Here is a 26224-nt window from a genome sequence, read left to right as displayed (position 1 = left end):
GATGTGTATAAGTTTCCCGAGAGACAGATGCGATACTACAAATAGGAATCCTGTCAACACTAGGAGCTGAGCTGCTTCACAGCACACTCCACCCAGCCCGAGGGGCTTTTAAACTGGATTGTTATGATCGATTCCATCTGGTGAAAATGGAAAGAAAATGATGCAGGTTTTTCATTACAGTCCCCACATTAGCATAGCAGCCAATTGGCAGGGTGTAAATTCAAGGTTTCTCTATTTTTCTCTCCCCTCTCATAGGCTATGGAAAGTTCTAAATTTTAAAGGACAACAAGGCTATATTTCAGAGGTGACATACTGAAATTCTATGCTGTTCTCTCCATTTCAAGCTTAAATAACTCCTTAACAACAGATTAGGATATAGCTTTAAAAAAATTTCTTTTTTGAATACATCCTCTGGAGACCCTGTTCTCCCAGGAAGCACAAGGGGAAAGAAAATGGTTGAGATCAGGAATCACAATTTAATTAAACATATAGTGCATAGTTGCTCAGTGTATTTTGGAGTGAGCATGACCCTGGAGCCATGATGAAAGTGAGATCTCTGGACTCCGTTTCAAAATTACCAAGTCAGGATCTCTAAAATTAGGGCTTAGGAACATGAAATTGTGACAAGCGTCTGGATGATTCTAAATGTTAAGAATCCCTTAGGTAAGGGTATTGAAAAGCTGCTGAAGGATTCTGAAGAAAACTTCATGTCAAAATGTGCTTCTTTTTATCTTTTTGGATTATTTGTAGAAGACATTATTTTTGAAGTCTGAATTTACATCATTGTCCTTCTAAGAACTTAATAAAGGGTAAGGTGTATCTTTAAAATTATTTGCGGGCACTTTCCCTAATATGCATAGAGTTAATATATTAAAAACAGTGCAATTAACGAGCCATTAAAAAACTTAAAAAGCCAAGAACTTCACATAGTTTTGCATAAAATTTATGGCTTTGAGCTAAAATCCTAGAAATGAGTGCAGGGAGTGAGTTGCAAACTTATGAAGCCAATAGTTTGAACAGTTGAAAACGAATTTAGCAGTGAAAATATTTATTGTCCTTTGGATGAAAATATCATTTGGAATTAATTTGTTTGGCTTGGGAGAAATTTGTGAAACGTATAGTGGATTATGTGGCCAGTTCTTTTCGGATTTCTAATATTTCAAATAAAATCTGCAATTCTTTATTTGAGGGGGGAAAATGCTTAGTGGCAAATACTCTGGCCAAGTCAGTTTAGATTCCAATACCTTTCTTTTCAAGATTTTTTTTTCCTATACAATGTGAGTGCTTGTTTGGTTTTCCCTTGGATTTTTTTTTCTCTTAATAAGTCTCTTTAGCCAATTCCAAGCAGATGTAAGAATAACTTTGACTATAATGGAAAATATACAAAGGTGAATGTAATAACAAAGGCATCATTTTGGATACAGATCTCTTCATAAACAAAATGCTTGATCTCGCTACAAAACCTAGCTAAATGTGAAGAAACTATTTTGTAGTTTGGAGATTCAAGGAAAAAGATATTTTGGAAACAGACTGTCTATGAGCCCTTTTGTTAAGGTGTTAAGTTTGATTTCAATGTGCAGGGACTATTGCAAAGGGCTCAGACTGACCTTCACTGGATACTTTGTTATCTCACGTGGCCCAGCTGATCATGTTTCCCCAGGCAGAGGTGGAAAATGTAAGCTTTTATAGAATTTTAATTTGATATTAGTCTTTCCCTTCTGGCTCTGTAAGGTAGATCCATCTTTAGTCACAGTAATTACACACACACAAATACACACACACACACAGACATGTTAAGGATTCTAGAAATAAGATCTTCAGAATCAACAGACACAGTTAAAATAATGTGGTAGCTATCATTCCATGGGATCTTTATAAGAGTTAAATGTATTATAAAAATGACACAAAATACAAAAAAAAACCCACAATCAACCAACTAAACTAAAAACAAATATAAGAAAACAACTTTTTGAATTAGATTTGGGGAAAAGTTTTGATTGTGTGTGCCATTTCAGTCACAAAATGTAAGAATTCTCTCCAAAGGATTTATTCCAAGTTCCTCTAATAACTTAGCACATATTTTGCACTTTATGCATATAATTACTTCATAGTAGCCTTAAAAACACATGATGGCACAGAGACTTTGAGTAGGCTCATTACAACGAATTAGTCTGGGAGACCGAATAACTGGCAAATGGACGGGGCAAGAGCTTGACACCCGAGGTCTAATGAACTCCAAGGCAGACTATCTCTTCTATATCATTTGTGTCTTGTACAAAGCCTAGCAAGCTAAATCACGGCGATTTCTAAATGACTGTAAATTTGAGTTTACATTGATCTAGATCTGAAATATCGTGACATTTCTCTGCTTGAAAATAGGCTCCCGTGGCCGCATAATCAAAGACTTTCCACAATATTACTTTCATTCGAATCTTTCACATTATTTTTCTGCACCAAGTAATAGCTTATATTAAGACGACCAGTTGTCGCCAAATTCTAACATTAACTACAAGCAAAGTAAGTGATCAAAGACAGTGACCATTTCAAGATCTTTGTTCTCCTTGAACTTTCTTAAGCATTGACTATCGATAGTCAATATAAATCGATATATCGATTTATATTTATAAATATAAATAAATTAATTTCTTTTCTAGTCTTCCTTAAATTCTAAATCAGTTTCTGTTTTTACTTTTCCCCCCCTTTTGTTTATTTAAATACAGTTTTATTCATGTATTCACCAGAAAGAAAAACTCATTTATGCATACACAAAATCGTAAAAACCAGTGTGATCCTGAGAAGGAAAAATTAGTGATGAGGTCTTCTTCCATGCAAAAAAACATAGTTGATAAGTTCTCCTTCATACTGCTAGCAAATGTCTTTCTAAACAAACTGGCTGAAGAACAATAGGTATCAGATTGAGGCCTTCACAGCACAGTTGCTTTTTTTTCTGCTTCCCTGATTTAGCAGATAGAGAGTGGAGAAAGTTGGGCTGTCTTCCACCTTTGCAATTTATTCGTTCAAATTCAATAAATGAAATTCACAGTAGTTTCTGGAATCTCCATTACTACACACTGGCACCAAGCATAGAATAACAAACACGTGGGTTTTTTGGTTTTATTCAGGAGCTATCTACAAGAAAAATAGGTTTGTGTTACACTACTTCAGGATTTTAGCTATTGTGGCCATACGTAGCACCAAATATTTTTTCGTTATAGTTTCTTAGGTAACTTCTTTCCTGAGGTTTAATTGGGAATGACAGCCTTTTAACAGAAAAATAAATAGCATGTTATCCAAAATTATGAATACGGAAACTATGGATATCACCTTTAGCCAGGAATATGAATGACTGTTCCAACAAGAAAACAAGAACATTGTTATACAACATCTTAGTTGTTTCTCAAAGAATAGCTCCTAAAGAAAAAGTCAGGGTCTCAGTTAGAATCAGTGACAAGATGTACATATTACAAAATTAAATTAAAAAACTAAATTGCTGGTTGAGAAAAAAGCAACAGTGTTACAAAGGCAATAACACTTACATAAATTAAAAAATGCTTTCATGCAAAGCAATGCATTATTTACAGAAACAAATACAAACAAAACAAGGTACTTTGCATGAGGAGAGACAAAGGGGAATGGGGAAAATGGAAAATATCAATAAAATATGAGAGAGGCCTTTATGGACAATTAACACAACTATTCACCTTGAAGTCTGGCTAAAGAAACAAATAGAAGACCAGTTTTCTGATTTCATTAAGATGTGCGTGAGGGACAGGATGCGTGAGTGGCTCAGTGGGTTAAGCTTCCAACTCTTGATTTTTGGTTCTGGTCACCATCTCACGGTTTATGAGATGGAGCCATGCATTAATTTCACACTGACAGTGCGGAGCCTGCTTGGGATTCTCCCTCTCCCTCTCTCTTTCTCTGCCCCATCCCATTCTCTCTCTCTCTCTCAAAAATAAATAAACTTTAAGAAAATGTGAGGGACACTTCATGAACCAGCTTTTGCAACTCCAATTAAACTGTTTCCTTCTGACATCATGACGCTCTTATTCTTTCAGATAGCAGTGATGTTAAAAGCTTATCTTTGATGATTGCCTATGTTCTAAATATTTTACATACAAATCATACCCCATCTTCCGAACAACCAATGGGGTGAGTGTCATTGCCCCCATGTTGCTGAAGAAGAAGATTAGATAAATCACCCAAAGTCATATCTGGTTAGGCACCTGACCCTGAAGTCTGCCTAACCCTTATATCCCAGCTTCCACTGAAATCCTTTGTATAGGGTCAGTGTCAGGCATCTCATTACAGATTACCTTTAGCTGTTTAGCTGTCCTGTAAAAAAATGATTAATTTACCACCACCCCCCCACCCCCCGGGAAGATATTACTACAGCAATGTTTGTGCTAAAAACTAATTTGCTCTAATATATTTTAAATTTTAAGGGAAATGTAAAAAGTCCCTATTCAGGGGTGATTTTTATTTTTATAAGTTTTAAGAAGCAGAAGTAGTTAGCAAAAAAAAAAAAAGAAGAAGAAAAGAAAAGAACAAAAAGAAAAACATATCCATAAGAGAGTAATTAATTGGAATATCCAACCCCAGAGAGAAGTTCTAGTCACCAGAACTGAAATTTCTATTGAAATAAAGGATGAGCATGTTAATTATTATTAATATTAATTTTTTTCATAACCAATTCTCACAATGGAGAAAAGAGTGAAGAATTGGAATGTCGAAGGGGCTCCTGGGTGGCTCAGTTGTTAAATGACTGATTCTTAATTTCAGTTCAGTTCAGTAACCTCATAGTTCATGGGTTCATGCCCCTCAAGTGGCACTGTTAGTGTAGAGCCTGCTTGGGATTTTCTCTCCCCCTCTCTCTCTGTCCCTCCTCTTTTCTCTCTCTCTCTTTGCCTCTCTCTCTCAAAATAAATAAATCAATTTAAAAAAAGAATTAGATACTTAAAATTCAAGGAGGAAGGTAAATTACAATTATTGTGTAAGGAGTTAAAGGTTGACTAAAAAGGGTATGAAAATTCAATCAAATTTAATCCCTACTTTGCATCACATAAACATCTACTGAGCACCTAAGAGGTGCTAGAACAATGCTACTCAGTGAAAAAAAATGAAAAAAAAAATTGCCTGGCATTAAAGAGTTTATATCCTAGAAGACAGGTGTAGAAATAATCACAAAAAGTTTCAGTTGGAATTGAGTCTACATTGAGTACAGTAGTTTCTAAAAGGAGCATGTACTTATTTCTATAGGTGAAGGATCAAAGTATTAAAATATTGAAAGCCCTTTGGAGGAAGTAATACTGCACTTGAGTGTGTGTTCCATGGACAGATGGGTGGTAGGAGGATTTCTGGAAGAAGAAGCATCACCAGCAAGGCTTCGAGTGAAGATATAACAGTCAGTATATTCAGAAAACTGCGTCTGGGTAATGCCACAGCATAGGGCCTGTTGATGTAGGCTGGGGGTCCCATCAAGATAGGGAATCCTGAGGAAAGCAAGGGACAAATCATGGAAATATCTCCTATGCTAAAAAAGGTGTAATATATGCTTTAATTCGGGCAATTTTATATCCCTGGGTAAAAGACAATCAGTCACTTCTCCATCTGTTTCAGCCCCAAACTCCTTCTCCACATGTAAGGAACTGCTCTTGATTGTAATCTGGGTGGGGTTCAGTAGCTCCTATGTATCTATTGTCTTCCTACTTTCATACAACCAGGGTGAAATTTGTGTCAGGCCTAGCCAAGTAGACTAGCCAAGTTCTTAGCTTAGAATTAACCTGCCATGGCCTCCAGTGAAGTGTAAGGTTGTCTGTGGCACCCTCTGGTTCTAGTGATGGTCAACAATAATGGCAATGACTTCTTGTCTGGACTTCTATCTATTTCCTGAGAACGTCCTTATCTTCTGCCTGTTTTCCAAGTTCAGTCTTCTAGCCTCCTCTCGTTTATGTGATTCCACTTATCACTTTCAAAGAAACCTTTTTGTTTGTTTTTGTTTTGTTTTGTTTTGTTTTTGTTGCATCACCTAGAATGGCTATCTGGTACTTATAGCTGAGAGTCTGGTAGACAAAGATATCAATACCAGATATCCATCATTGATATCCAATTGTTGGGAAATGTGGGGAACTCACAATTGTTTATCTGCATAGCTTATGTAAAAGGCAGTCAAAACTTTGAAATTATTAAGGGATGAGAGTCAGGAAGACAGTGACCCACGAAAATAGGACATATCACCTGTAGTTATCTGAAATGACACATCTCCTGAGAGCAAGACTCCAATAACTCTTGTCACAGGAAAAGTATGAAGGGCAGAGCAGCTGCTTCTAAAAGCCCACAGAGAGGTGCCTGGATGTCTGTTGGTTAAGCGACTGACTTGGACTCAGGTCATGATCTCATGGTTCATAGGTTGGAGCCCCACATCCGGCTCTGTGCTGGCAGCTCAGAGCCTGGAGCCTGATTCCAATTCTGTGTCTCTGTCTCTTTCTTCCCCTCTCCTGCTTGGGCACACGCTCTCTCTCTCTCTAAAATAAATAAAAACATTAAAAGATAAATAATAATTAAAAATAAAAAAGCCCATGGAACAGCTGGAAAAGAGAAAATGGCAAACTCAACTCCAAATATTCTTAGCTCAAGTTTAGGGCTTAAAGTATAAGGGCTTCTTAAAATTATTTTTTAAAAAAGTAAAGGTCTTATTTCTTTCCATTGCAAGATGAGAGCTAAAATTAAAAAACAAAACAAAACAAAAGCCAAACACACACACACACACACACACACACACACACGCACACACACATTCAGAATTAGAATTAATGCACTATTCATCCTGTCTCTTTATAAAAACTGAGAGCACTGATCTGGACACAGAGGGCTCCTGAGAGTTGGAATAGGGGTTATACAGTAAGACGCAGATGAATATGAGCGCCTACAATCCCTGAACCCATTAAACCTCCCTAGCTTGCTGAAAAAGCCCCATTTTCCTTCTATTGCTTATAGAGCAATGCTTACTTATTTGAAGGTGTTGCTACTCCCTCAAATCAGGGCATTAACTTTAAAAGGGCCTTCAATCTTTTCATACCTCATTCCCCTGAATTTTCAGTGATTCCCAACTTATAATAAAAAATAGCAATAGGGTATCAATAAGAAAGTGAATTCTAGGGGTGCCTGGGTGGCTCAGTTGGTTACGCATCTGACTCTTGGTTTTGGCTCAGGTAATGACCTCGTAGTTTGTGAGATCAAGCCCCAAGTCAGGCTTCAGGCTGACAGCACAGAGCCTACTTGGGATTCTGTCTCTGCCTCTCTCTCTTTTTGTCCCCTTCCCCCTCCCCCCCCCATCAATACAAATGAATTAAAAACTTAAAAAAAAAAAGAAAGTGAAGTCTAAGGATGAAAATACTGCTAAATGAACCAAAGAAATTACTTACTTATACTGGCTAAATATTAGGAAAGATAGATCCTGAAGTTACTCAACCAAGGAAGAAAAATGGTAATATTACATCAGGCTGAATTTAGTTATATGAATGTATTTCCAGAGAGTCTAGATTTACTAAATTAGTGTAAGCAGCTGGGAGTCTATCTCTTAGTTTGTTGAAATCCATATCACAAAATGGAAGTCAATGAAAGGATGCATTAAATGAAGTTGATCCCTTAGTATATTATAAAGGCACAAAATCAAAACTTTTACAGAATGGAATTCTGTATTCTTTCACAAAATGGAAGTCTTATATTCTATGATAAAATGTATTTGTCATGTATAACACATCCATTTGTTTTCACCAAAAATTGAAACTTACACTGGGGATGAGTGTACCAGTATCTTTAAGAAGACTTTAGTGGGGCGCCTGGGTGGCGCAGTCGGTTAAGCGTCCGACTTCAGCCAGGTCACGATCTCGCGGTCCGTGAGTTCGAGCCCCGCGTCAGGCTCTGGGCTGATGGCTCGGAGCCTGGAGCCTGTTTCCGATTCTGTGTCTCCCTCTCTCTCTGCCCCTCCCCCGTTCATGCTCTGTCTCTCTCTGTCCCAAAAATAAATAAACGTTGAAAAAAAAAATTAAAAAAAAAAAAAAAAAGAAGACTTTAGTGATGCCTATGGATTGTTGATGGGAGGCATAGTAATGAAAACTGATTCCCTGGTTTCAATAAAGAAGAACAATCTGGAGTAGAAAGATCAAATAGTGTCATTTAAATACCAATGAGTAAAATAGATATCCATTAATAGATACCAGGATCAGTACAAAGTCAGAAAGGTTTGATCCCCCAAAAACCCCAAAACCAAAGAAACAAAACCTTAATAATGACCAATTCAGATTTAGAGATCTGGGAAAGAAAGAGATGTGAAGACCTCTATGGAGCTATTTGATTTTTAAGATTAAAAAAAAACCCTCCAGAACTGCTCATCAGAGACGTGGATGAGCCATTATGACATACGATGGAGAATTTCTGCCTTTCACTGAATTTTTACACCTCGGTTAAATCATGGATCTAGAGCTTCCAGAAGCAAAGGGAGGGTATCTTGACTTAAATAAGTACTTTCTAATGATATCACAAATGTGTGCTTATGTATGTATGTATGTATGTATGCATGTATTTAGCCTAGTCTTCTCCTAAAATAACCAGAGGTCATTGCCAGAATAAATGTGTTGGGAAAAATGTGATTTTGACGCAAAACTAATTCCTAGGGACACAGGGCACTTCTGCAGTCCACGAGTGAGGGTTTGGGCATAAGATGACAGAGTGAAGACTTTACCTTTGTCCAACCCAAACCCTTCCTGTATTTATTTCCTAGATTCTCTTACTTATAGTTGGAATAGATGACCTCAGAAAGTGATTTCTCATACCAGCTCTGTAACCTGTGTAAAATGGACCATTCTGATTGGAAAGACCAAGTGAAAATTACAGAGCTTTCCACCACTATAAAAAATTTAAAATTAATAGTAATGCCACTTCAGTAAAAGAATCAGAAATATTAGTGCCACCTTCAAAGATTTAAATGTGCAGAGTTAATGACTCCAGGCAGATTCGCATTTGTGTTTGGTGGCGGAAGGATAGTTTTAGAGGATAAAAATGGATTTTCCAAAGTTTAATTAGATGGCAACTCCTGTCGCAACTGCTGTTCCATCTGTGGTCCAAATCATTATAGCTCTTAGTACCTTCTATGAAGCAACTGATCCAAATAATGTCGTTTTCCCCTATTTCAATAAACAAAATTACTAGAAGCAGTCTGTTTTCTTTCACCAGACAGGAATAGCAATATAATTTTGCCATACTGTTTCTGGATTGTGTTAACTCCTTGGCTTTGTACCACATTTGAGTCTGCAGAAATACCATCTCAAAAAACATTATGTGATACAATCTAGAGGGTAGACTTTGTTAGCGAGATACAGTGGTTAGAAACCTGAATGCCAGCACCCAGGAGACAAGTATAGTTAAACTTTGAACAACATGAGTATGAACTACACGGGCCCACTTATTTGTGGATTTTCTTCAATAAATACAGTGCAGTACATAAATACATTTTCTCTTCCTTATGATTTTTTCTTAACATGTTCTTTTCTCTAGCTTGCTTTATTATAAGAATACAGTATATAATACATACAACATACAAAATATATGTTTATCAACTGTTTATATTGTAGGTAAAGCTTCCGGTCAATAGTAGGCTACAAGTAGTTAAGTTCTTGGGGACTCAGAACTTCTGATACACAGATTTTTGACTGCATGGGGGGTCAGTACCCCTAATCTCTGCATTGTTCAAAGGTCAACTGTATAATGGAAGACCATAGGGCCTCACTGATTATTATTATAAAGGCTTAAGGGTATAGTTTGGGGATATTTCTGTAACGTGAAAACAATTTTCTGAACTATGTATCCATTATTACAAGGAGTTTTGAATTTTGAAGGCCACATATTACTGCAAATATCTCAGTGCTGAGAAGCTGTAAGATGTGAGTTTGTCCCATGTCAAGAGAAGGCTCTCCCGACAGATAAGGTCACAGTGATCCTGCTACTTGTCCTTCATCAGATAGAATAATGTCTAAAGAACGTAAGGCAGATCGGTTTGCTATGTGCAGTGTGTGGTAAGCCTTAATAAAAGAATTAAACTCCTAGCTTTCCAAACAAGGGCATATTGTGTTTAATAAATGATTGTTATTTTTTTGAGAAACTAGACCCAAGGGGAGACCCAACAAATTGATGTTAGCTGTCCAGAAACTTAGTATTATCTATCTAGTCTAACCTGAATTGCCAAGCAGTGCTGATTTAGCAAGCATATGATATAAATGGGAATAGGACCAAATAAGTTGTCCTCCTTTGGCCTTGCTGTCTCTCCCTTCGGTCATACCTATGACCTCACCGAGACTTTCTCTATGACCAACTGACAGGGAAAAGTATAAATACAATCAGACTGTCATTTACATCATGTGACCAGCAGGAGCCAATTGAGAATGGATACTGCAACAGTACAGCTCTGATGGGCATGACCTGGAAGGCAGCTTGGTAAGAAGTTAGGAATACACATATGTGCTCGTGAATCTGCTCAAGGTTCCTGGAGACATCATGAGTCTAGCAGTGTTTTCTTAGCATTCTGAATAAATGTTGCATAAGAAACTTTTTCTAAAATGTTTTGGAGATGATTTAAACTGATAGGCTTTCAAGCTGCTTACCTCCTGTTACCTTAGTATCATCTTAAGACCAGTGATATGAAGGCTAACTTGCCAGAAATGGAGAGAACTTGAGAAGCTAGGAGAAAGTAACCCTAAAACCACGTGCTTCTGGATAGCTAGTAATAGCTCATCTGAGAATCACAGAGGTGGCTTTATTTTTATTTTCTGATTAGATAACGAAAGTCTTCTTGTAAAGTGTTAGAGCAACTGGCACCCTAGAGAGTCATAAATAACAACCTTGAATCAAAACATAAATAGCTTATAAGTGGCAGGCTTTATTAATAATTTCAGAGCAATTTTGGTAGCACAGCCTCAGGTGCTTCAGACACAAAAGCTAACCTATGAATAGAAGGTTACTTGCTTTTTATTAACAACAGAAACAATCAGTGTTACTAGTATTAATAAAAGTCATACTTACAAAAAGTACACTGAGAAGACTAAGCATTGACTTTTCGATTCACATCCTGTGTGCGGGTGTATGTACACACACGTGTGAGTTTCATATAAATATGCACATGGGGCAGGGGCACTGGGGACAATACCTACCTGGTCATTAGCCAACACATGCCATCAATTCTCATGGATCTTTCAGTAAGATTACTAATGCTTTCTCTTCAGCATCGAGGTCCAGCAAAACACCATCATATACGTGAAGAAAGGCTCCAATATGAAATACCTCTATAGGCCAAACCAAACCAAGAAAACAAAAAGAGAGGGGCGCCTGGGTGGCTCAGTTGGTTAAGCGTCTGACTTTGGCTCAGGTCATGATCTCACTGTCTGTGGGTTCGAGCCCTGCATCGGGGTCTGCGCTGACAGCTCAGAGCCTGGAGCCTGCTTCTGATTCTGTGTCTCCCTTTCTCTCTGCCCCTCCCCTGCTTGTGCTCTCTCTCTCTTTCTGTCAAAAATAAACATAAAAAAAGAGAAATCAAAGGGAATAAAATTATTGCTGCTTGCAGAAAAAACTCACCCTATTAGGAACACCTTATTGTTTTTAATCTTGTGTTGAATGAGATGAAAGAAGATAGTAATACCGTAAAACAAAACAATATTTTAGGAAAGGAACAACCAAAGAACAAGTTTGCAAAGTATACACATGATACATGATAGAGAAATTTTAAAAGTCACATGATAAAAGGAAATCTGTCAGAAAGCATAACAAATTTTTGAAAAGAAAATGGAAGCGATAAGTGACTTAGACAATTCAACACGCACTAAGACTTACCAAAAAAATTAGAAAAAAATGGGTGGAGTATATGCACATGAACTTCCAGATTGAAAGGGCTCCTTGAGTACCCACTGGGTGTTGAATACATCCCCTCAAGGCATATTGTTGCAGAAGTTCAGACTGAAGATGAAGGAAATGCTCAAAAGTTTTCAGAGAGCAAAGAAAGGTCACATTCTGAAAACTGAAAATTACAGGGGTGCCTGGGTGTCTCAGTTGGTTAAGCGTCTGACTTTGGCTCAGGTCATGATTTTGCGGTTCACGGGTTCAAGCCCTGCATGGGGTTCAGTGCTGACAGCTCAGAGCCTGGAACCTGCTTCAGATTCTGTGTCTCCCTCTCTGTGTGCCCCTCCTCCTCTCACATTCTGTCTCTCTTCCTCTCAAGAGAGTGCTGTGGTCCTGGGCTTCCTTCACTCATGTTAGACCCCACAGGCCCATAAAGCAAGGATTGTGTTATTTCCTACATGTGCTTTAAAGGCAGTACCTTAGTAGCGACAGGGTGATTTTTGTGTTAGTTTTAATCTACACCTTAAGGCAAACTTAGTTAACTTTTGAAGAAACCTTATACTGAAGACTCACTTAGAAATGTTTTAATGCTTGTTGCACATAAATACCCGTTATATAAGATACAATTGAGCTGAACTTATTTTCATTGAACATAACACCTCTGTGTAGGTTGTAAAGGAGGATTACTATAGTCCCATTAACTGTGTGACAGCTGAAATATGCTATTTAAAAAAACCTAAAAATTACCATCTGCCAAATTTGCTCAGGTTGTTTTGTAACCATGAGCAAAGAAGGTTGAAGGGAGAGCATATGGAGTTCCAAGGGAGGTATCTCCCAGGAGAAAGTGAACCTGGAATCTCTGATTTTCTTTATCAATTCTTTTACAATGCTTCACGTGCTTTAAAAATATTAACTCACTTAATTTTCACAACAATCCTCTGAGAGGGTATTATCACTATTATTACTAATACATCATCACCATCGTCCTTATTTAACTGACGAGAAGACAAAGGTAAAAATAAATAATTGTTCAAAGTCTCACAGCTTGTAAATGGCAGAGATTTATTTAAACCCAAGCAGGTCTGGCTTTTAACTGGCACTCTGTGTTGCCCCTACTCAATGAGTGCAAAAAACTCTTCAAAATGGTTTTATAATTCTGTCTGAGACTTTAGAAAAACATTAGTGAAATAGTTGTATATGTATGTAGAATATGCTCTATATAATCTTTATATATAGCAAATAAATGTAGTACGATGAGGGAATTAAAATAATTTTGCATGTTTTTACATAAAAGAATATTTATATTGTACAATAATGTACGCAGTACATATTTATTTAATCAAAGTTGGTGAGATGCATGCATTAGGGTTTATAGAAGGGAATCATGGCTACAGGTGGGGTTAGGAGGGGGGCAAAGCAAATGTGCTAAATCTTTTTTTTTTTTTAATTTTTTTTTTCAATGTTTTTATTTATTTTTGGGACAGAGAGAGACAGAGCATGAATGGGGGAGGGGCAGAGAGAGAGGGAGACACAGAATCGGAAGCAGGCTCCAGGCTCCGAGCCATCAGCCCAGAGCCCGACGCGGGGCTCGAACTCACGGACCGCGAGATCGTGACCTGGCTGAAGTCGGATGCTTAACCGACTGCGCCACCCAGGCGCCCCTGTGCTAAATCTTTAATAATTGCTGTTCAAAATTGGCAGGTCAAACAAAAATCATCCAATCAAGAAAAGTAGGGTTACAGCTAAAAGAAATCCATAATAGAGTTGAATATATGGCCTCTTGGGATGGGGCTTACACTGGAGTAGTTAGGATGGGGATTTCTATCTTATCAGTTTTGTAGTGGTTTTGGCCATTTAAGAGTGTCATTCCTATATGTTAAGCATATTATTTTGAAAACATTTTTATATTATAGATGTATATGTGTGTGTTAGCTATATATTTTAGTTGGATACCTTTCATATTTTTAAATTATTTCACAGAGTTTAGTGGAATAAGGCTAAAACTGATCTATTCAGAGAAAATTATTTCTCTTAGCAGAAGTCCAATCCATTGTACATAAGCATAGCATCTGGGAGCACCTGATAGTCCAATCATTGCTGAAATTGATGTGTCAGACACACATACCAATAAATTTGAAATCCCACTAGAGTTTCATGTCTTTTATAGCCTTACGTATTGCTTTCTCTTTTAAAATGTCCATGGGGAAAAAATTCAAATAAAAAAATAAAATGCCCATGGGGGACACCTGGATGGCTCAGTCATTTAAGGGCCCAGCTCTTGATTTGGGCTCAAGTCATTTCAATTGTCTAAGAGAATTTCTCAAAACACCCTTCCTTTTCATAGGAAGCAGTAGAAGCAAGCAAATAGGAGACACTGAAATGTGCTAAAAGGATGAAAAGAGGTTAAAAGAACAAGGGCAATAACAACACTTTAACCCCACCTCAAGTTTCTAGAAGGACGTTCGTCAGGTAGGCTAGGCCAAGATGCCAGTATCATACTGTCTGCTGAAATTTCTGGGCCTCCTTTTCCTCATATATAAAAGGAGCAAGTCTGGTGAGATGATTTGTAAGTTTTCCTTGATCTGTAACTTTTTTCACTCTGAAATTTTCCCACATTTATCTGACATCATCGCCTCCATTATCTTATTTGATTTTCAAACAACCCTTCGTAACAGGGCTGGTGCCTTATGGGTAGACAGGCTCATGATGGTTAAACAGCCTGTGCAAGCTCAAACAGCTAGTAAGTTGCAAAAGAAAAGGTCCTCCTCACATTTTTTTTTTTACCTAAGATTGTCCACCATGTTTCTATTTACATAGCTACTCTAATCAAAAAACTCATAGCTATCAAAGTGACGCATGTGCCTTTTGTGTTTACCTGTTCATTTACTCATTCAGCAAATATATATATTAAACACGTACTATATCCAAAGCCCCATGGACTTTGAAAATATCAATCTGTCATTAGAGAGGAGACACCAAAGCTACATTATGACACCGAGGCTTCCTTTCTCCCTCTTGGCAGAATCAGATAAGACTGAGCAAAGTCTTTCATTAAGACTTATACCAGCTAGCATGACTCAGACATTCTCACCATTGCCTTAATATAATTTATTGAACTTCCACTTAAGCAGTTCCAATGAAGACTTTAAGTCTCCATCCTCCAGGAATCAGTAACCAAATGAGGGTAGATTGGAATGCTATAGGAAAAATCAAGATAGCACATCCTGTGCTTTTAGTCTGGAAGCAATGATACCAAAATTTGGTGAGCATTGTAGATGGTCATTTTTATTTATATCATGTCTCCCAGGGTCCTTAAAATGTGATCGTTTTCATATGCTCACAAAATGAGAAGGAAGAGTTAAGAATCATTTCCAGATTTCTGGTTTGGGACACTGAACAAGATGATAGAAGCACTCAAAAGTACAAAATGATAAGAGCAGTTAGAAGTAAAGGGAGACAGCGAATTTCATCTTAGATATAGGCCTTTGAGGTGTGCAATAGGAGAGTTCTGGAAAGCAGGTAAACACACACATAAAAGTGCACATCTCTTCCAGAGGCGGGGTTGGAGATAAAGACTCAGGAGTCATCATAATAGAGGGCATGGTTAAAACTTCCCAATCCTACAGGAAATGTGTAGAGAGCAAGGAGGGCACAGAGCAGAGGACAGAGTCTCAAGCAGCTCTAAATGCTAGAAACACTTTTAAAAAAATGTTACAGGAAACAGAGAGCTTCAGGATATAAATGGAAAAAAATCACCAAGAAAGGGAAAGGAAAACGGGGAGAGAATATCACAGAAACTAAGAGAAACATTTAATGAAAGGGGTGGGTCAACTTTGTTAAAAGTCACAAGCCCAGTAAGCCAGACACTAAAAAACTTCAATATATCAGTACAATGAAGATCACTGCTGATTTTTGTCAGAGCAAGTTTAGGGAAGCGGAAGGATTAGAAGCCATATTTTGGAGGGTGGATCATGGGTCCACTGGTAAACAGGAAATGAAGAGTGGAGGCAGCCAGGATGCTCCTGTAACTTTCCTACAATGAACTTGCAGCCATATTCGTGTAATAAAATTAAGAAATGACTCAAGTAATTTTGGCTAAAAGAGAAAATTAAGAAAGAAGAAAGAGTTGGAGGGGGCTGTGCAGATTTGAAGATCATCTGTTGTGTATATCCTGAGGGTTTAGGAAAAGAAGAGAGAGGAAAGTCAAACCGCAATAGGCAGAAGAGATCATTGTTTTGAGAAAGCAAATAACGCTTGATTTTTTTTTTCTCATGTGAAGGATGAGTGCACCTGGAAAGCTACAAGAGATCATGTCTGAATCAGATCTTAGTCTATAAAAGCCCATAAACTTAAATGAATTTCCCAGTTGAGAGTATAGGGCTAATACTCAAGAAAGGTTCACATTTCCATAAGCATTTATGAAAAGTAGGGCCAACACTGAGAGGTGGTCTAGTACTGCGGAGAGATGGCAGACCTCTGACCTGCCGATGGTGAGGAGGGAGAAGGCGGGAGGTTCAGGAAAGGTCTTTTGGGTCCAGGACCCTCTCCTCTTCACTGTGCTCTATCAGTGCTGACCGAATCACATGAATTAAACTTCCTGACCCCAGAATAAGATAAATTTTGAAAAAACAGCGTGTTTACAATCCATCACCAGAATAGCGTCTGAAAATTATTTCTATTTGTGCCTTTCTTCCAATGGCACAACAATCCTTTCTCTCAAATATAAGAGCTAGAAGACATTATCTTAGATCTATGCGTTAAAGGGGGAAAAAAGCAGCGCAACAGAATGTCTTGTAATGGACTAAATACAAAACATCTGTTGTAATGAGAAAAAAAATATCATTTTAATAATTACTTGGAATAAAGCTCCCAATGGGAAACAGAGACACAGAAATTATTTCTATAAAACAGAACATAACACCACGTGTAGTGCCAACATAGGTAGAGCTTCTCAGATTTCATTTTTACATTTTTCAAATATATTTTCCTATCTTACCCTCAAACACAATATATCTGACTAGAATTCCAACATCTGTTTCATATGAGAAATGCATAAAATATTTCCATAGAAACAGAGGACATCAGCATTTATTTCTTCGTATTCGTTTTTTTTTTTTTTTTTTTTTTGAAAAATTTTCTAGAGAAGAGCTGCTTTAAAATCTCTTTTGGTTATGTTTGGAATCAAAACTGCCTTCAGTCGCCTGCTAGCTAAACAGGTCTAGAGACCAGCACATTGTAACATCTCTGGTACGGTGAGTTCAGAGTGACAGTTGCCCTGAATTTTTGTTATAGGCTCCTGAGATTAAAGCCTGAATTTCCTGCGCTGAGCTGCCTAGGTACTGAGGTGCTGTTGTTGTTGGAGGGGTTAACTTTGGAGCCACTGGTGCATATATTTGAGGGAGGATTCATAAAAACACGAGAGTGGAGCCTGGGTAAATCCATTACTGTGAATGAGCGGTGGCCAATAGAAAGGGAAGAAGAAGATCCAAGAAGGCTGAGGTAAGCAATCTGAAGCCCTGTCAAAGTAGAAACAATAGATCAAAAGGTGTTCACAGTGACTGGTCAGAGTAGCTTTTATTTTTTCTCATAGGAGGCTTGATAGCATACACTAAAAATAAATTGTTTTAGTCATAGATTTTTTTTCCCCCCCTTAATTAAGTTTTAGCAAACTTCAGACCCAGACACAGGACTCCACGGTATATTCCTGGACAGCAAGGTAAACTATTTTTGCACTTTTTAAAAACTTAAAGCTATGAATTCAAAGTTCTGGTTCATCAGAGGCAGGGTTATGGCTTAATAACTAAAGAAAATCCCTATTCTGAAGAAAAGAATGTTTTAATGTGTCTCTATTGGAAGATGACTAGAGCAGAATTCTGCAATCGTAAAAAAATGTGACAGCTTGTGGAACCAGCTCTGCACTTGCTACTTTCCTCAATTTAGTGGCACAATTGAAAGATCAGCATTTCATAAGTGATGCTTATTTTATTTTTTCCTAAGGAATTAGCAAAATGTATGCTATTCTTATTACCAAGCGATTGAATTAAATGTACATTGGTCGGAATGCTACTGATAGATATATATAAATATATATTACTTTTCCTGTTAGAACAGTTTGTTGTACCCATAACCTTATTGATACCCAGTGGGGAGGGTTTATATCTTTTGGATGGTCATATACCGATTAGTGTTAACCTTTTCTTTGATAGCAACCATCCTGAAAATATGGGCTCTATCTGAACCGAGACATATTGTTTGTTTTTTCTTATCAACCACAGTAAAGCCATAGTTGAATATATGCCTCATTGCGATACAGAGTTTATAATCCAAACTCCCTGGCTGAACAACTTGAGTTCGTCCTTCTAATATTAGAAGTCTTACCCCCGACCCCAATATACAACTTACCGGAGAAGTTGAGCAACAGAGCAAGAGATTAATCACACATTTTTCTTCATATCTTAGAACCTTCCTTGACAACAAACTGCTAAAATGTTCTTTGATCTCTCTATTTCTTTGGTTCAAGGGCCAAAGAGCCTGGGAAATCTCATCCAGATGTTCTGCTCATTTAGGAGTAAAAGTAAAAGCATATGCTTACTTCTTAGAAACAACGCGGACTCTCAATCTGAGTTATTAAAAGATCATTTTTTGTACTCTTGTATTCAACTGCGGGTTTCAGTTAACTTTCTTGTATTAAATAGCTTGGAATGGAAAAGCACTTAGAGCTCCTGAAATTTGCTTTCCATTTCTCGGTTTTCATTGTGATTGGGTTAAAACTGGGAAGCTAAAAGTTACTGAGTTTCAGTGTTTGCAAAATGCTTTGCATATAGTGCCTACTCAATATATGTGTATTAATTGATATCTAGTGTATAAATTGTTCAAATGTGTTTACCCTTCCCCTAAAGAAGCAATATTTGCTGGGTTTTTTTTTTTTTGGAGCACACAGTTTTCTACAGGTTGAAAATATTCCAGTATCTAACAGTTGTGTCCCCCATCCTAGGTACTATAATGGCAACCACAATCTGTTTCGTCATCTGGGTATTATTCATAACAGATACTGTGTGGACTCGAAGTGTGAGACAGGTCTATGACGTAGGTGATCCAGAGGATTGGGCTATGCATGACTTTGACTGTCCCAGGGAATGTTTCTGTCCCCCTAGTTTCCCTACTGCTTTATACTGTGAAAATAGAGGTCTCAAAGAAATCCCTCCTATTCCTTCAAGGATCTGGTATCTTTATCTTGAGAACAACCTGATAGAAACCATTCCTGAGAAGCCATTCGAGAATGCCACCCAGCTGAGATGGATAAATCTAAACAAGAACAAAATAACCAACTATGGGATTGAAAAAGGAGCCCTGAGCCAACTAAAGAAGCTGCTTTTCTTATTTCTGGAAGATAATGAGCTAGAGGAGGTACCTTCCCCATTGCCAAGAAGTTTAGAACAATTACAGTTGGCTAGAAACAAGGTGTCCAGAATCCCTCAAGGGACCTTCAGCAATCTGGAGAACCTGACCCTTCTTGACTTGCAGCACAATAAACTACTAGACAATGCCTTTCAAAGAGACACCTTCAAGGGACTCAAGAACCTAATGCAGCTAAACATGGCCAAGAATGCTCTAAGGAATATGCCACCGAGATTACCAGCCAATACAATGCAACTGTTTTTGGACAACAATTCTATTGAAGGAATACCAGAAAATTATTTTAATGTGATTCCTAAAGTGGCCTTCCTACGACTAAACCACAACAAATTGTCAGACGCAGGTCTCCCTTCTAGTGGTTTTGATGTATCCTCAATACTAGACCTTCAGCTATCTCACAATCAACTCACCAAGGTCCCTCGAATCAGTGCTCACCTGCAGCACCTTCACCTTGACCATAACAAAATTAAAAGTAAGTAATCGTCAGGGTATGTCTTTGATTAAAATGCTCATGGCCATTAAACTTATTCTATATTTTCTTTCAGAATAGTAACTGTGTTGGGCTTCCCCCCCCCCCCCCCCGCCACCATCCGCCACCAACTAATATGCCCTCAGATTTTTTTTCAATTTTCAGTATTTTTATTTTGTCTGTTCACACACAATCTTAATGGACAAGGAAGTTCTAATCTTCAATTTGTAAATTGAAAAGTGGACCTTAGTATTCTACAAAGGGTGATTACCCATTGGAGAAATTGAATGTATCTTCTTTTACTCCTGGGATAGTCCAATATTCCTGCTTCACTGGGTAGATTTATTTAGGAAAATGTACCAAGTACATATGACCTCATGAATAGTAATAGGAGGAATATGATTTAGGAGGTATCAGAAAGGCACCTCGGTCCTAAAAACTACAGGTGCCTGAAACCACCTTAATTAAAGACTCTGCTTTAGATGACAGAGTTTCTCGAACTTTAGAGTGTACAGGTTTGTGGCTCCATGCCATGGTTCCTGATTGAGTAATTCGGGATGAGACTTGAGTAAGATTTCATTTCTAACAAGTTCCCAAATGGGGCTGAGGCTGCTGCTCTGCGGACCAAGCATTAGAAATTAGTGCTGCCGTTTAACACCTTGTTCAGTAGAAACAGAAGCAAATGCTCCTGGAAGTTGGTGACTTCTCAGGACTCATGGCAATAGGCAAGGTAGAATGGTTGCTCCTTTCCTGAAAATAGTTTCTGATAAGGGAGAGAGGGATGAGTGAGAGTGTCTTGGAGGCAGAGGTGTCACCCAGGAAACACATGGTTATAGAAAGAAGCTGGAGACACTAAATGCAAACCTGGCATCTGCACAATCACACTGAGACCAGTTTGACCCTGGTGCAGAAGTGTACAACGTCATGGGCATTGGAACCAGCCTGGCACCTGCCCATGCATCCTCAATCCTGGCACAAGCCCATTAGGAAGAGAATGTGAGGAGACTTCTCCTGAACAACCTTAGAAAATACGTTCCTAAAGTGTGAATCAGTCCGTTTGTAGGAAAATAGAACAGATAATTGTCAGAAGGTTGTACCACTTGGTTATTATTCACTCGTTTCCTTTAAGCAAATAATCACACACACATCCTATTTATAAGAATAGGCTATTTTTCCACTGGGAACTGCTCGGTTATTCAAGTTTTTCTCTTCTTTTTTTTCTTTTTGGGGTTTTTCTAACAGCATACTTGAGCATATAATCTAGGAATTAACAAAGGCTGCTGCCACATTTTTCCATGGCGATGCGACGCATTGTTTAATCCTGTGGTCAAAAGCAAAAGATGCAACATAAAAAAAGGTTCATTGCTGAATCTTTTTCACTGAACCGGATCGCACAACAGCCATATTGACCTAATATATGCATTTTTTTTTTCTAATGAAAGTTCTGTGCTTCTACAGGTGCATCCCTTAACTGGCAACAAAAGCCCCGTGGACATTGGATGTGGGAAGTGAATTTAAAGGGATTCCACATAGATCCCTGTTTGTGAATTAGGGATTCCCCTGAGAATTTGAACACAAGGGTCTTTAGGAGTAAAATAGCAAAATACAACACACAGTTGTGCACACACTCCAGGAACTTTCATATTTACACAAATTTATACCAAGAAGGGTAGGATTTTGTTCTCCATCCCCTGACATTTTTTAAAGTTTTACAATGTTTTCTCATATATTTTTATTCTTCAACTGTTCCCATACCTTCGCATGTATCAGGATCATCTGGAAGGCTTGTAAAATACAGCTTGATGGCCCCACCTTCACATTTTCTGACTTATTAGCTCTAAGATGGGGCCTAATAATTTAGTTCTCAAGAAATACTGATGCTGCTGGCCCAAGGACCACACTTTGAGAATAATAAATTAATCCTCACAAAAATCTTGTGTGGTAGCATTAAGACTTTCTAATGAAGAAACTGAGGATCAACTAAGTGAGAATATTTGCTCAAGGACAAAGAATAAATATAATAGCCAGAACCTGAGCTCAGGACTCGTCAGTATACTATATACTACACAGTATAGTCCCAGCTCATTTGTCTTCAATTTCCAGATTAGAGGACTTTAGAAAAATGTCTACCAACGCAAGTAAGAATAATTTTAACAGGAACAACATCAACAAAGAGAAATTGATTTATTTGTTTCTTAATGTAGATATCAGGTATGGTATTTCTATATTCCCAGAAAATAAGTGCAAAATAAGAATTTCCTTGGCTAGAATTATTGGCTCATGATTATATCCATTATATCACACTGTGCTGTAATAACTGCTAAAGTACTTATTTCTTTTGGCTGCATAATCTACTCTAGTTGTTAATAAAGTGGTTTCCAAGAAACATACCTTTTATATGAAGAGTTCTTAGAATTTATGGTACAGTGACCTTTTCTTATGAGAAAGATGGAAATATTTATTTCTTCTGAACAATTTAAAGGACTTTAAATTTGGCAACAACTATTCAAATAAGTTACTTCTTCGTGTTCTCTGAGAAACACCATAATTAATTTACGAAAATATAACTACCTTTAGAACTCTTGTTTCTCACATTGCATTTATTCAGGCCTGCGTTGATTATGGGGCACAAGGGTAATAAGAATGATAGGACATTAAAAGAGAAACAGGCAAGGGACCCTATGTAGTAGGAAAAGGACAAGGTGAGGACTCAGCTCTGGCATTTGCTTGCTAAAATACCTTGTGGGCAATACCTTAACTGTCTGAACCACTTATTCCTGCTATGCCCAGGTAGGGAGAATAATCATATTGCCTGATAAAGCCTCTGTGATGTTAAGGTGATAATGCATGTGAAAAACTAACTTTATATACACAAATGGCTATACAAATACGAGTCATTATTTTTTAGCAAGTTGAATTCACAAAATGACCTAAGATCGGAGTAAAGCAATCTCACGTGCGGCATAAGCTCAAAGGAAGGCCATTGCCAAAGTTAGGTGAGTCTCATCTTCCAAGGGAAAACCCTTTCCTCAAAATAGTTTCATATGAGACTTAAAAGCAGTATGCAGATTCATGGTTGAAATCAGCTAATGCGCACACTCATCTGAATTTTGCTAATTTAACAGGACTTCTTTCCTGAATACTCTTAAATTTCAGTATGGTCATTGATGCCAAAGGCTCTGGTCCAAGGCAGGTGCATGATTTCTCACATCCTAACCATCTGAAAAGGCTCATGGGATGTTTGCTGGCTTGAATTCTTTGCAATTCAATTCTTGGCAAATGTATCCTTTCTAATTAAATACACAAATATAAAGATCCAAAATTCTTTTCTATAAGTATTACATATGTAAACTTAGGTTAAATGTACTTTTTAAAACTCATCATACACTATTAATTGGAAATTTTGCATTTTAAGATAGTTTTTGAGCACTTTCCCTAATAACAGACTAATTTTTCCACCTATACATGCATCTGTCCATCCATCTACCTGTGCACCTACCTATGTGTTCTTTCTATGAACCTTTGTCTCCACTTTGAATGCCCTAAATACTACCTGTCTTATTTTATAGTAGTCTAAGCATGTCTTATCTCACCTGGAAGCTTCAAAAACAAATGGTATACCTTATATGCTTTTATTTCCATCACATTTTAACAGTATGTCCTTTCTAGAGCTCTGCACAAAGTATAACTGAATATGGAATTATTTTGTGTGTGTGTGTATATATATATATATATATATGCACTATATATATATATATATATATATATTGCACATTTTTATGGGCTACTTGTATAAACAGATGTGCACAACCTCCAACCTACACAGAAATGGTTTGTATCTGGCACTTTGACAGATCAGGCTGCTAGGCCCTCTACAGGATTGTTGCATGTGGCCTCTTGGTCTTCCCACCCCGGTCACTTCTGTTCAAGTTCATTCACACATGCCATCTTTGTCTCCACAGATGTGAACGTCTCTGTAATATGTCCTACCATACTGCCTGGAGAACAAGATTCCTTCGGTTATGGACCTCACCTTCGCTACCTCCGTCTTGATGGAAATGAAATCAAACCACCAATCCCAATGGATTTAATGACCTGCTTCAGGCTCCTTCAGGCTGTCATTATTTAAACACATCTTTAATAATCTAAAATTGGTTTCATGGGCTAATATTTCTGAAATGAAATTTGGTCACTATTCATAACTTTAAGACAAAAGTCACATTCCAGTGGTGCTCTCTTGCCACCATTTTTGTTTGTGAAGCTTATGTTTTCTATGCAAAGACGCTTTCACCAATGATATGTAGCATGGTTAGCTTTTCTTTAATTAATATAACAGACACAGAGTTAAGATAGTTTGTCAACTTATCAACTCAAAGATAGTTCTTTTTTGTCTCTTTCACAGCTTACTCATATCAAATAATGCAATTGTACTGTTATGCAATATAAAAGCCATATTTGTGTGCATGTTCAAAATTGTGTATGCAGATACTATATTGATCGTAGGAACACAGTAATCTAACAGGAAGTAAGGAGATCTGTAAAAAACTGAAACAATGAGATATTTTTTCATCATAATTAATTGCAGATTGCTACATAGTATTTGTAGGTATAAGTTTGGTATTTAGCTCAAGAGTGGATATAAAATGTATTAAATACTTATTGTAGTCATTTAATACCAAATAACAGAGCAACATCAATTTTCAGTTCACTACTATTTTTTATAGCTGCTGTTCTTAGATATAGTACAGTGTATTCTCTCTATTAAACCAAGTACTAAGTTTTATATTTCTTATAACACATTTCTGAAAGAATCTTAGTGTTTTAACATTTGAAATCCACTTGAATTGCAAATTGTTTAGCTCTTATATTCGCTAGTGGTTTTGGATTTTTTAAATAAAAAGAGTGAATGCTTTCTAACAAAATGGTACCAAAATATTTATTTCAAGGGCATTAGTTACAAGTTTTATTAAGAACATATTTTAATAAAAAGTGTTTAAGTAACAATAATTTCCATTTTCTACCATGAATATATGCAAATATATTTCCCCCTACTTTTGTTTTTCCTTTTCTTCTTGAAAACATAAGAAAAAAATTATACTCAAATCACTTAACATAATACACCTACTTCTCATGAGTTAAAAAGGAATTACCCAGGATATCATTAAGTAATAAAGTATTGTTTACATTAGACTACTAGTTTCATAATGCATATCTTTAAATAATAAATATTCCATAGAGATTCATACATGACTTTAGATATTTTCCAAACAATATTCTGAAATATTCTATATAATTTTATGTATTTCCCTAGAAAAGTGATCATATACATTTGTGAAACATCAGATTAAGGAAAATCTAACATGCTATTTCAAGGTTTCTCAGAAACTTAAAATGTCATTCTATAAGGTGAATTCTCAAGAAAAGAGCATAACACACACAAAACTTATATGGGGTTGGGATGGAAGAACCAATTAACTTACTTTGAACAGAATTTTTAAAATGCTGGCCAAAGGAGAGAAATGAAATTAATTGACATTAGGAATAATTTTTTAAAACTTCAAAGCACATAAAGAAAGTTATTAAATTTATGTCACGAAAATACAAGTAATGAGATATCATTAGGCTGGTGAAAAAGAATATATTGAAAGAAATATAAGAACTTTAAATATTTGAAAACTTGCCATAGAAAAAGGGGCTAAAATTCCAGGAGCTCCAAAATGAAGAGTAGAACATATGGGTGAAATGTATATGGAGCTATATTTTAGCTCTAGCTAAGGAAGAATTTTCAAACAGTTGTTCAGAGTCATCCAACAATAAAAGCAACTTTTCTTGAGATGGAGTTACCCACCACTGGAACTGTTCAAACTGAGAATGAGTAATGGTTCAAGACAAAGGCTATAAAAGGAATTCCTGATCTGGAAGCAAGGTTGTAATATGTTCCTCTATGACCTTTTCAACTCTAAGAATTCCGTTTTTCCTCCCTTCCTTCTTGCCTCCCTTCCCCCCTTCTTCCCTCCCTCCCTCCCTCCCTCTCTCCCTGCCTCCTTTCTTCTTCTTTCCTTCCTTCCTTCTTCCCCATCTTTTTTATTCTTTATTTATCTCAGAAAATATGTATTGAGTACTATACACACACACACACACACACACACCCGACTATCCTACACACTGGGAATGTAATAGTTTATACTATAGTGGATAGTTCATCAATTAGGTGAACAAATCACAAAAATATATAAAACGTTATCTGTGATAAATGCTATTAACAGAAAGCCACATGGTACAAAGGAATTATTAATACTGATTTGATGTAAAGATTCTTTAAACAAGTAATGATTAAGGAAACATATAAAGAAAGAATGAGAAGTATTCAATGCTGGTGGGAAAAAAGAATATTTCAGGCAGAACATAGACACTGTAGTTTCCAGGAATAATTAGAAGTTACCTGAAGTGTTT

At 37.1% G+C, this 26224-nt stretch overlaps 1 protein-coding gene across 2 annotated transcripts; it reads left to right on the top strand.

The window, feature by feature from the left end:
* KERA (keratocan) lies at window positions 1-24711 on the top strand. 2 transcript variants are annotated; one of them, XM_047867165.1, is made up of 5 exons: window positions 1-11; window positions 10739-10744; window positions 17477-17602; window positions 18881-19774; window positions 23734-24711. In XM_047867165.1, the coding sequence occupies exons 4-5, from the start codon at window positions 18889-18891 to the stop codon at window positions 23898-23900; spliced, it is 1053 nt and encodes a 350-aa protein (XP_047723121.1). In that variant the 5' UTR covers window positions 1-11; window positions 10739-10744; window positions 17477-17602; window positions 18881-18888; the 3' UTR covers window positions 23901-24711. The 2 variants fall into 2 exon arrangements, with proteins under 2 accessions (XP_047723121.1, XP_047723122.1); XM_047867166.1 differs by lacking the exons at window positions 1-11; window positions 10739-10744; window positions 17477-17602 and adding an exon at window positions 17313-17385.
* Window positions 24712-26224: the final 1513 nt, after the last annotated feature.

Source organism: Prionailurus viverrinus, chromosome B4, assembly GCF_022837055.1.
Source record: "Prionailurus viverrinus isolate Anna chromosome B4, UM_Priviv_1.0, whole genome shotgun sequence".
In the NCBI taxonomy this organism is placed as follows: Eukaryota; Metazoa; Chordata; class Mammalia; order Carnivora; family Felidae; genus Prionailurus; species Prionailurus viverrinus.
This window is presented reverse-complemented; position numbering and strand designations above follow the sequence as displayed.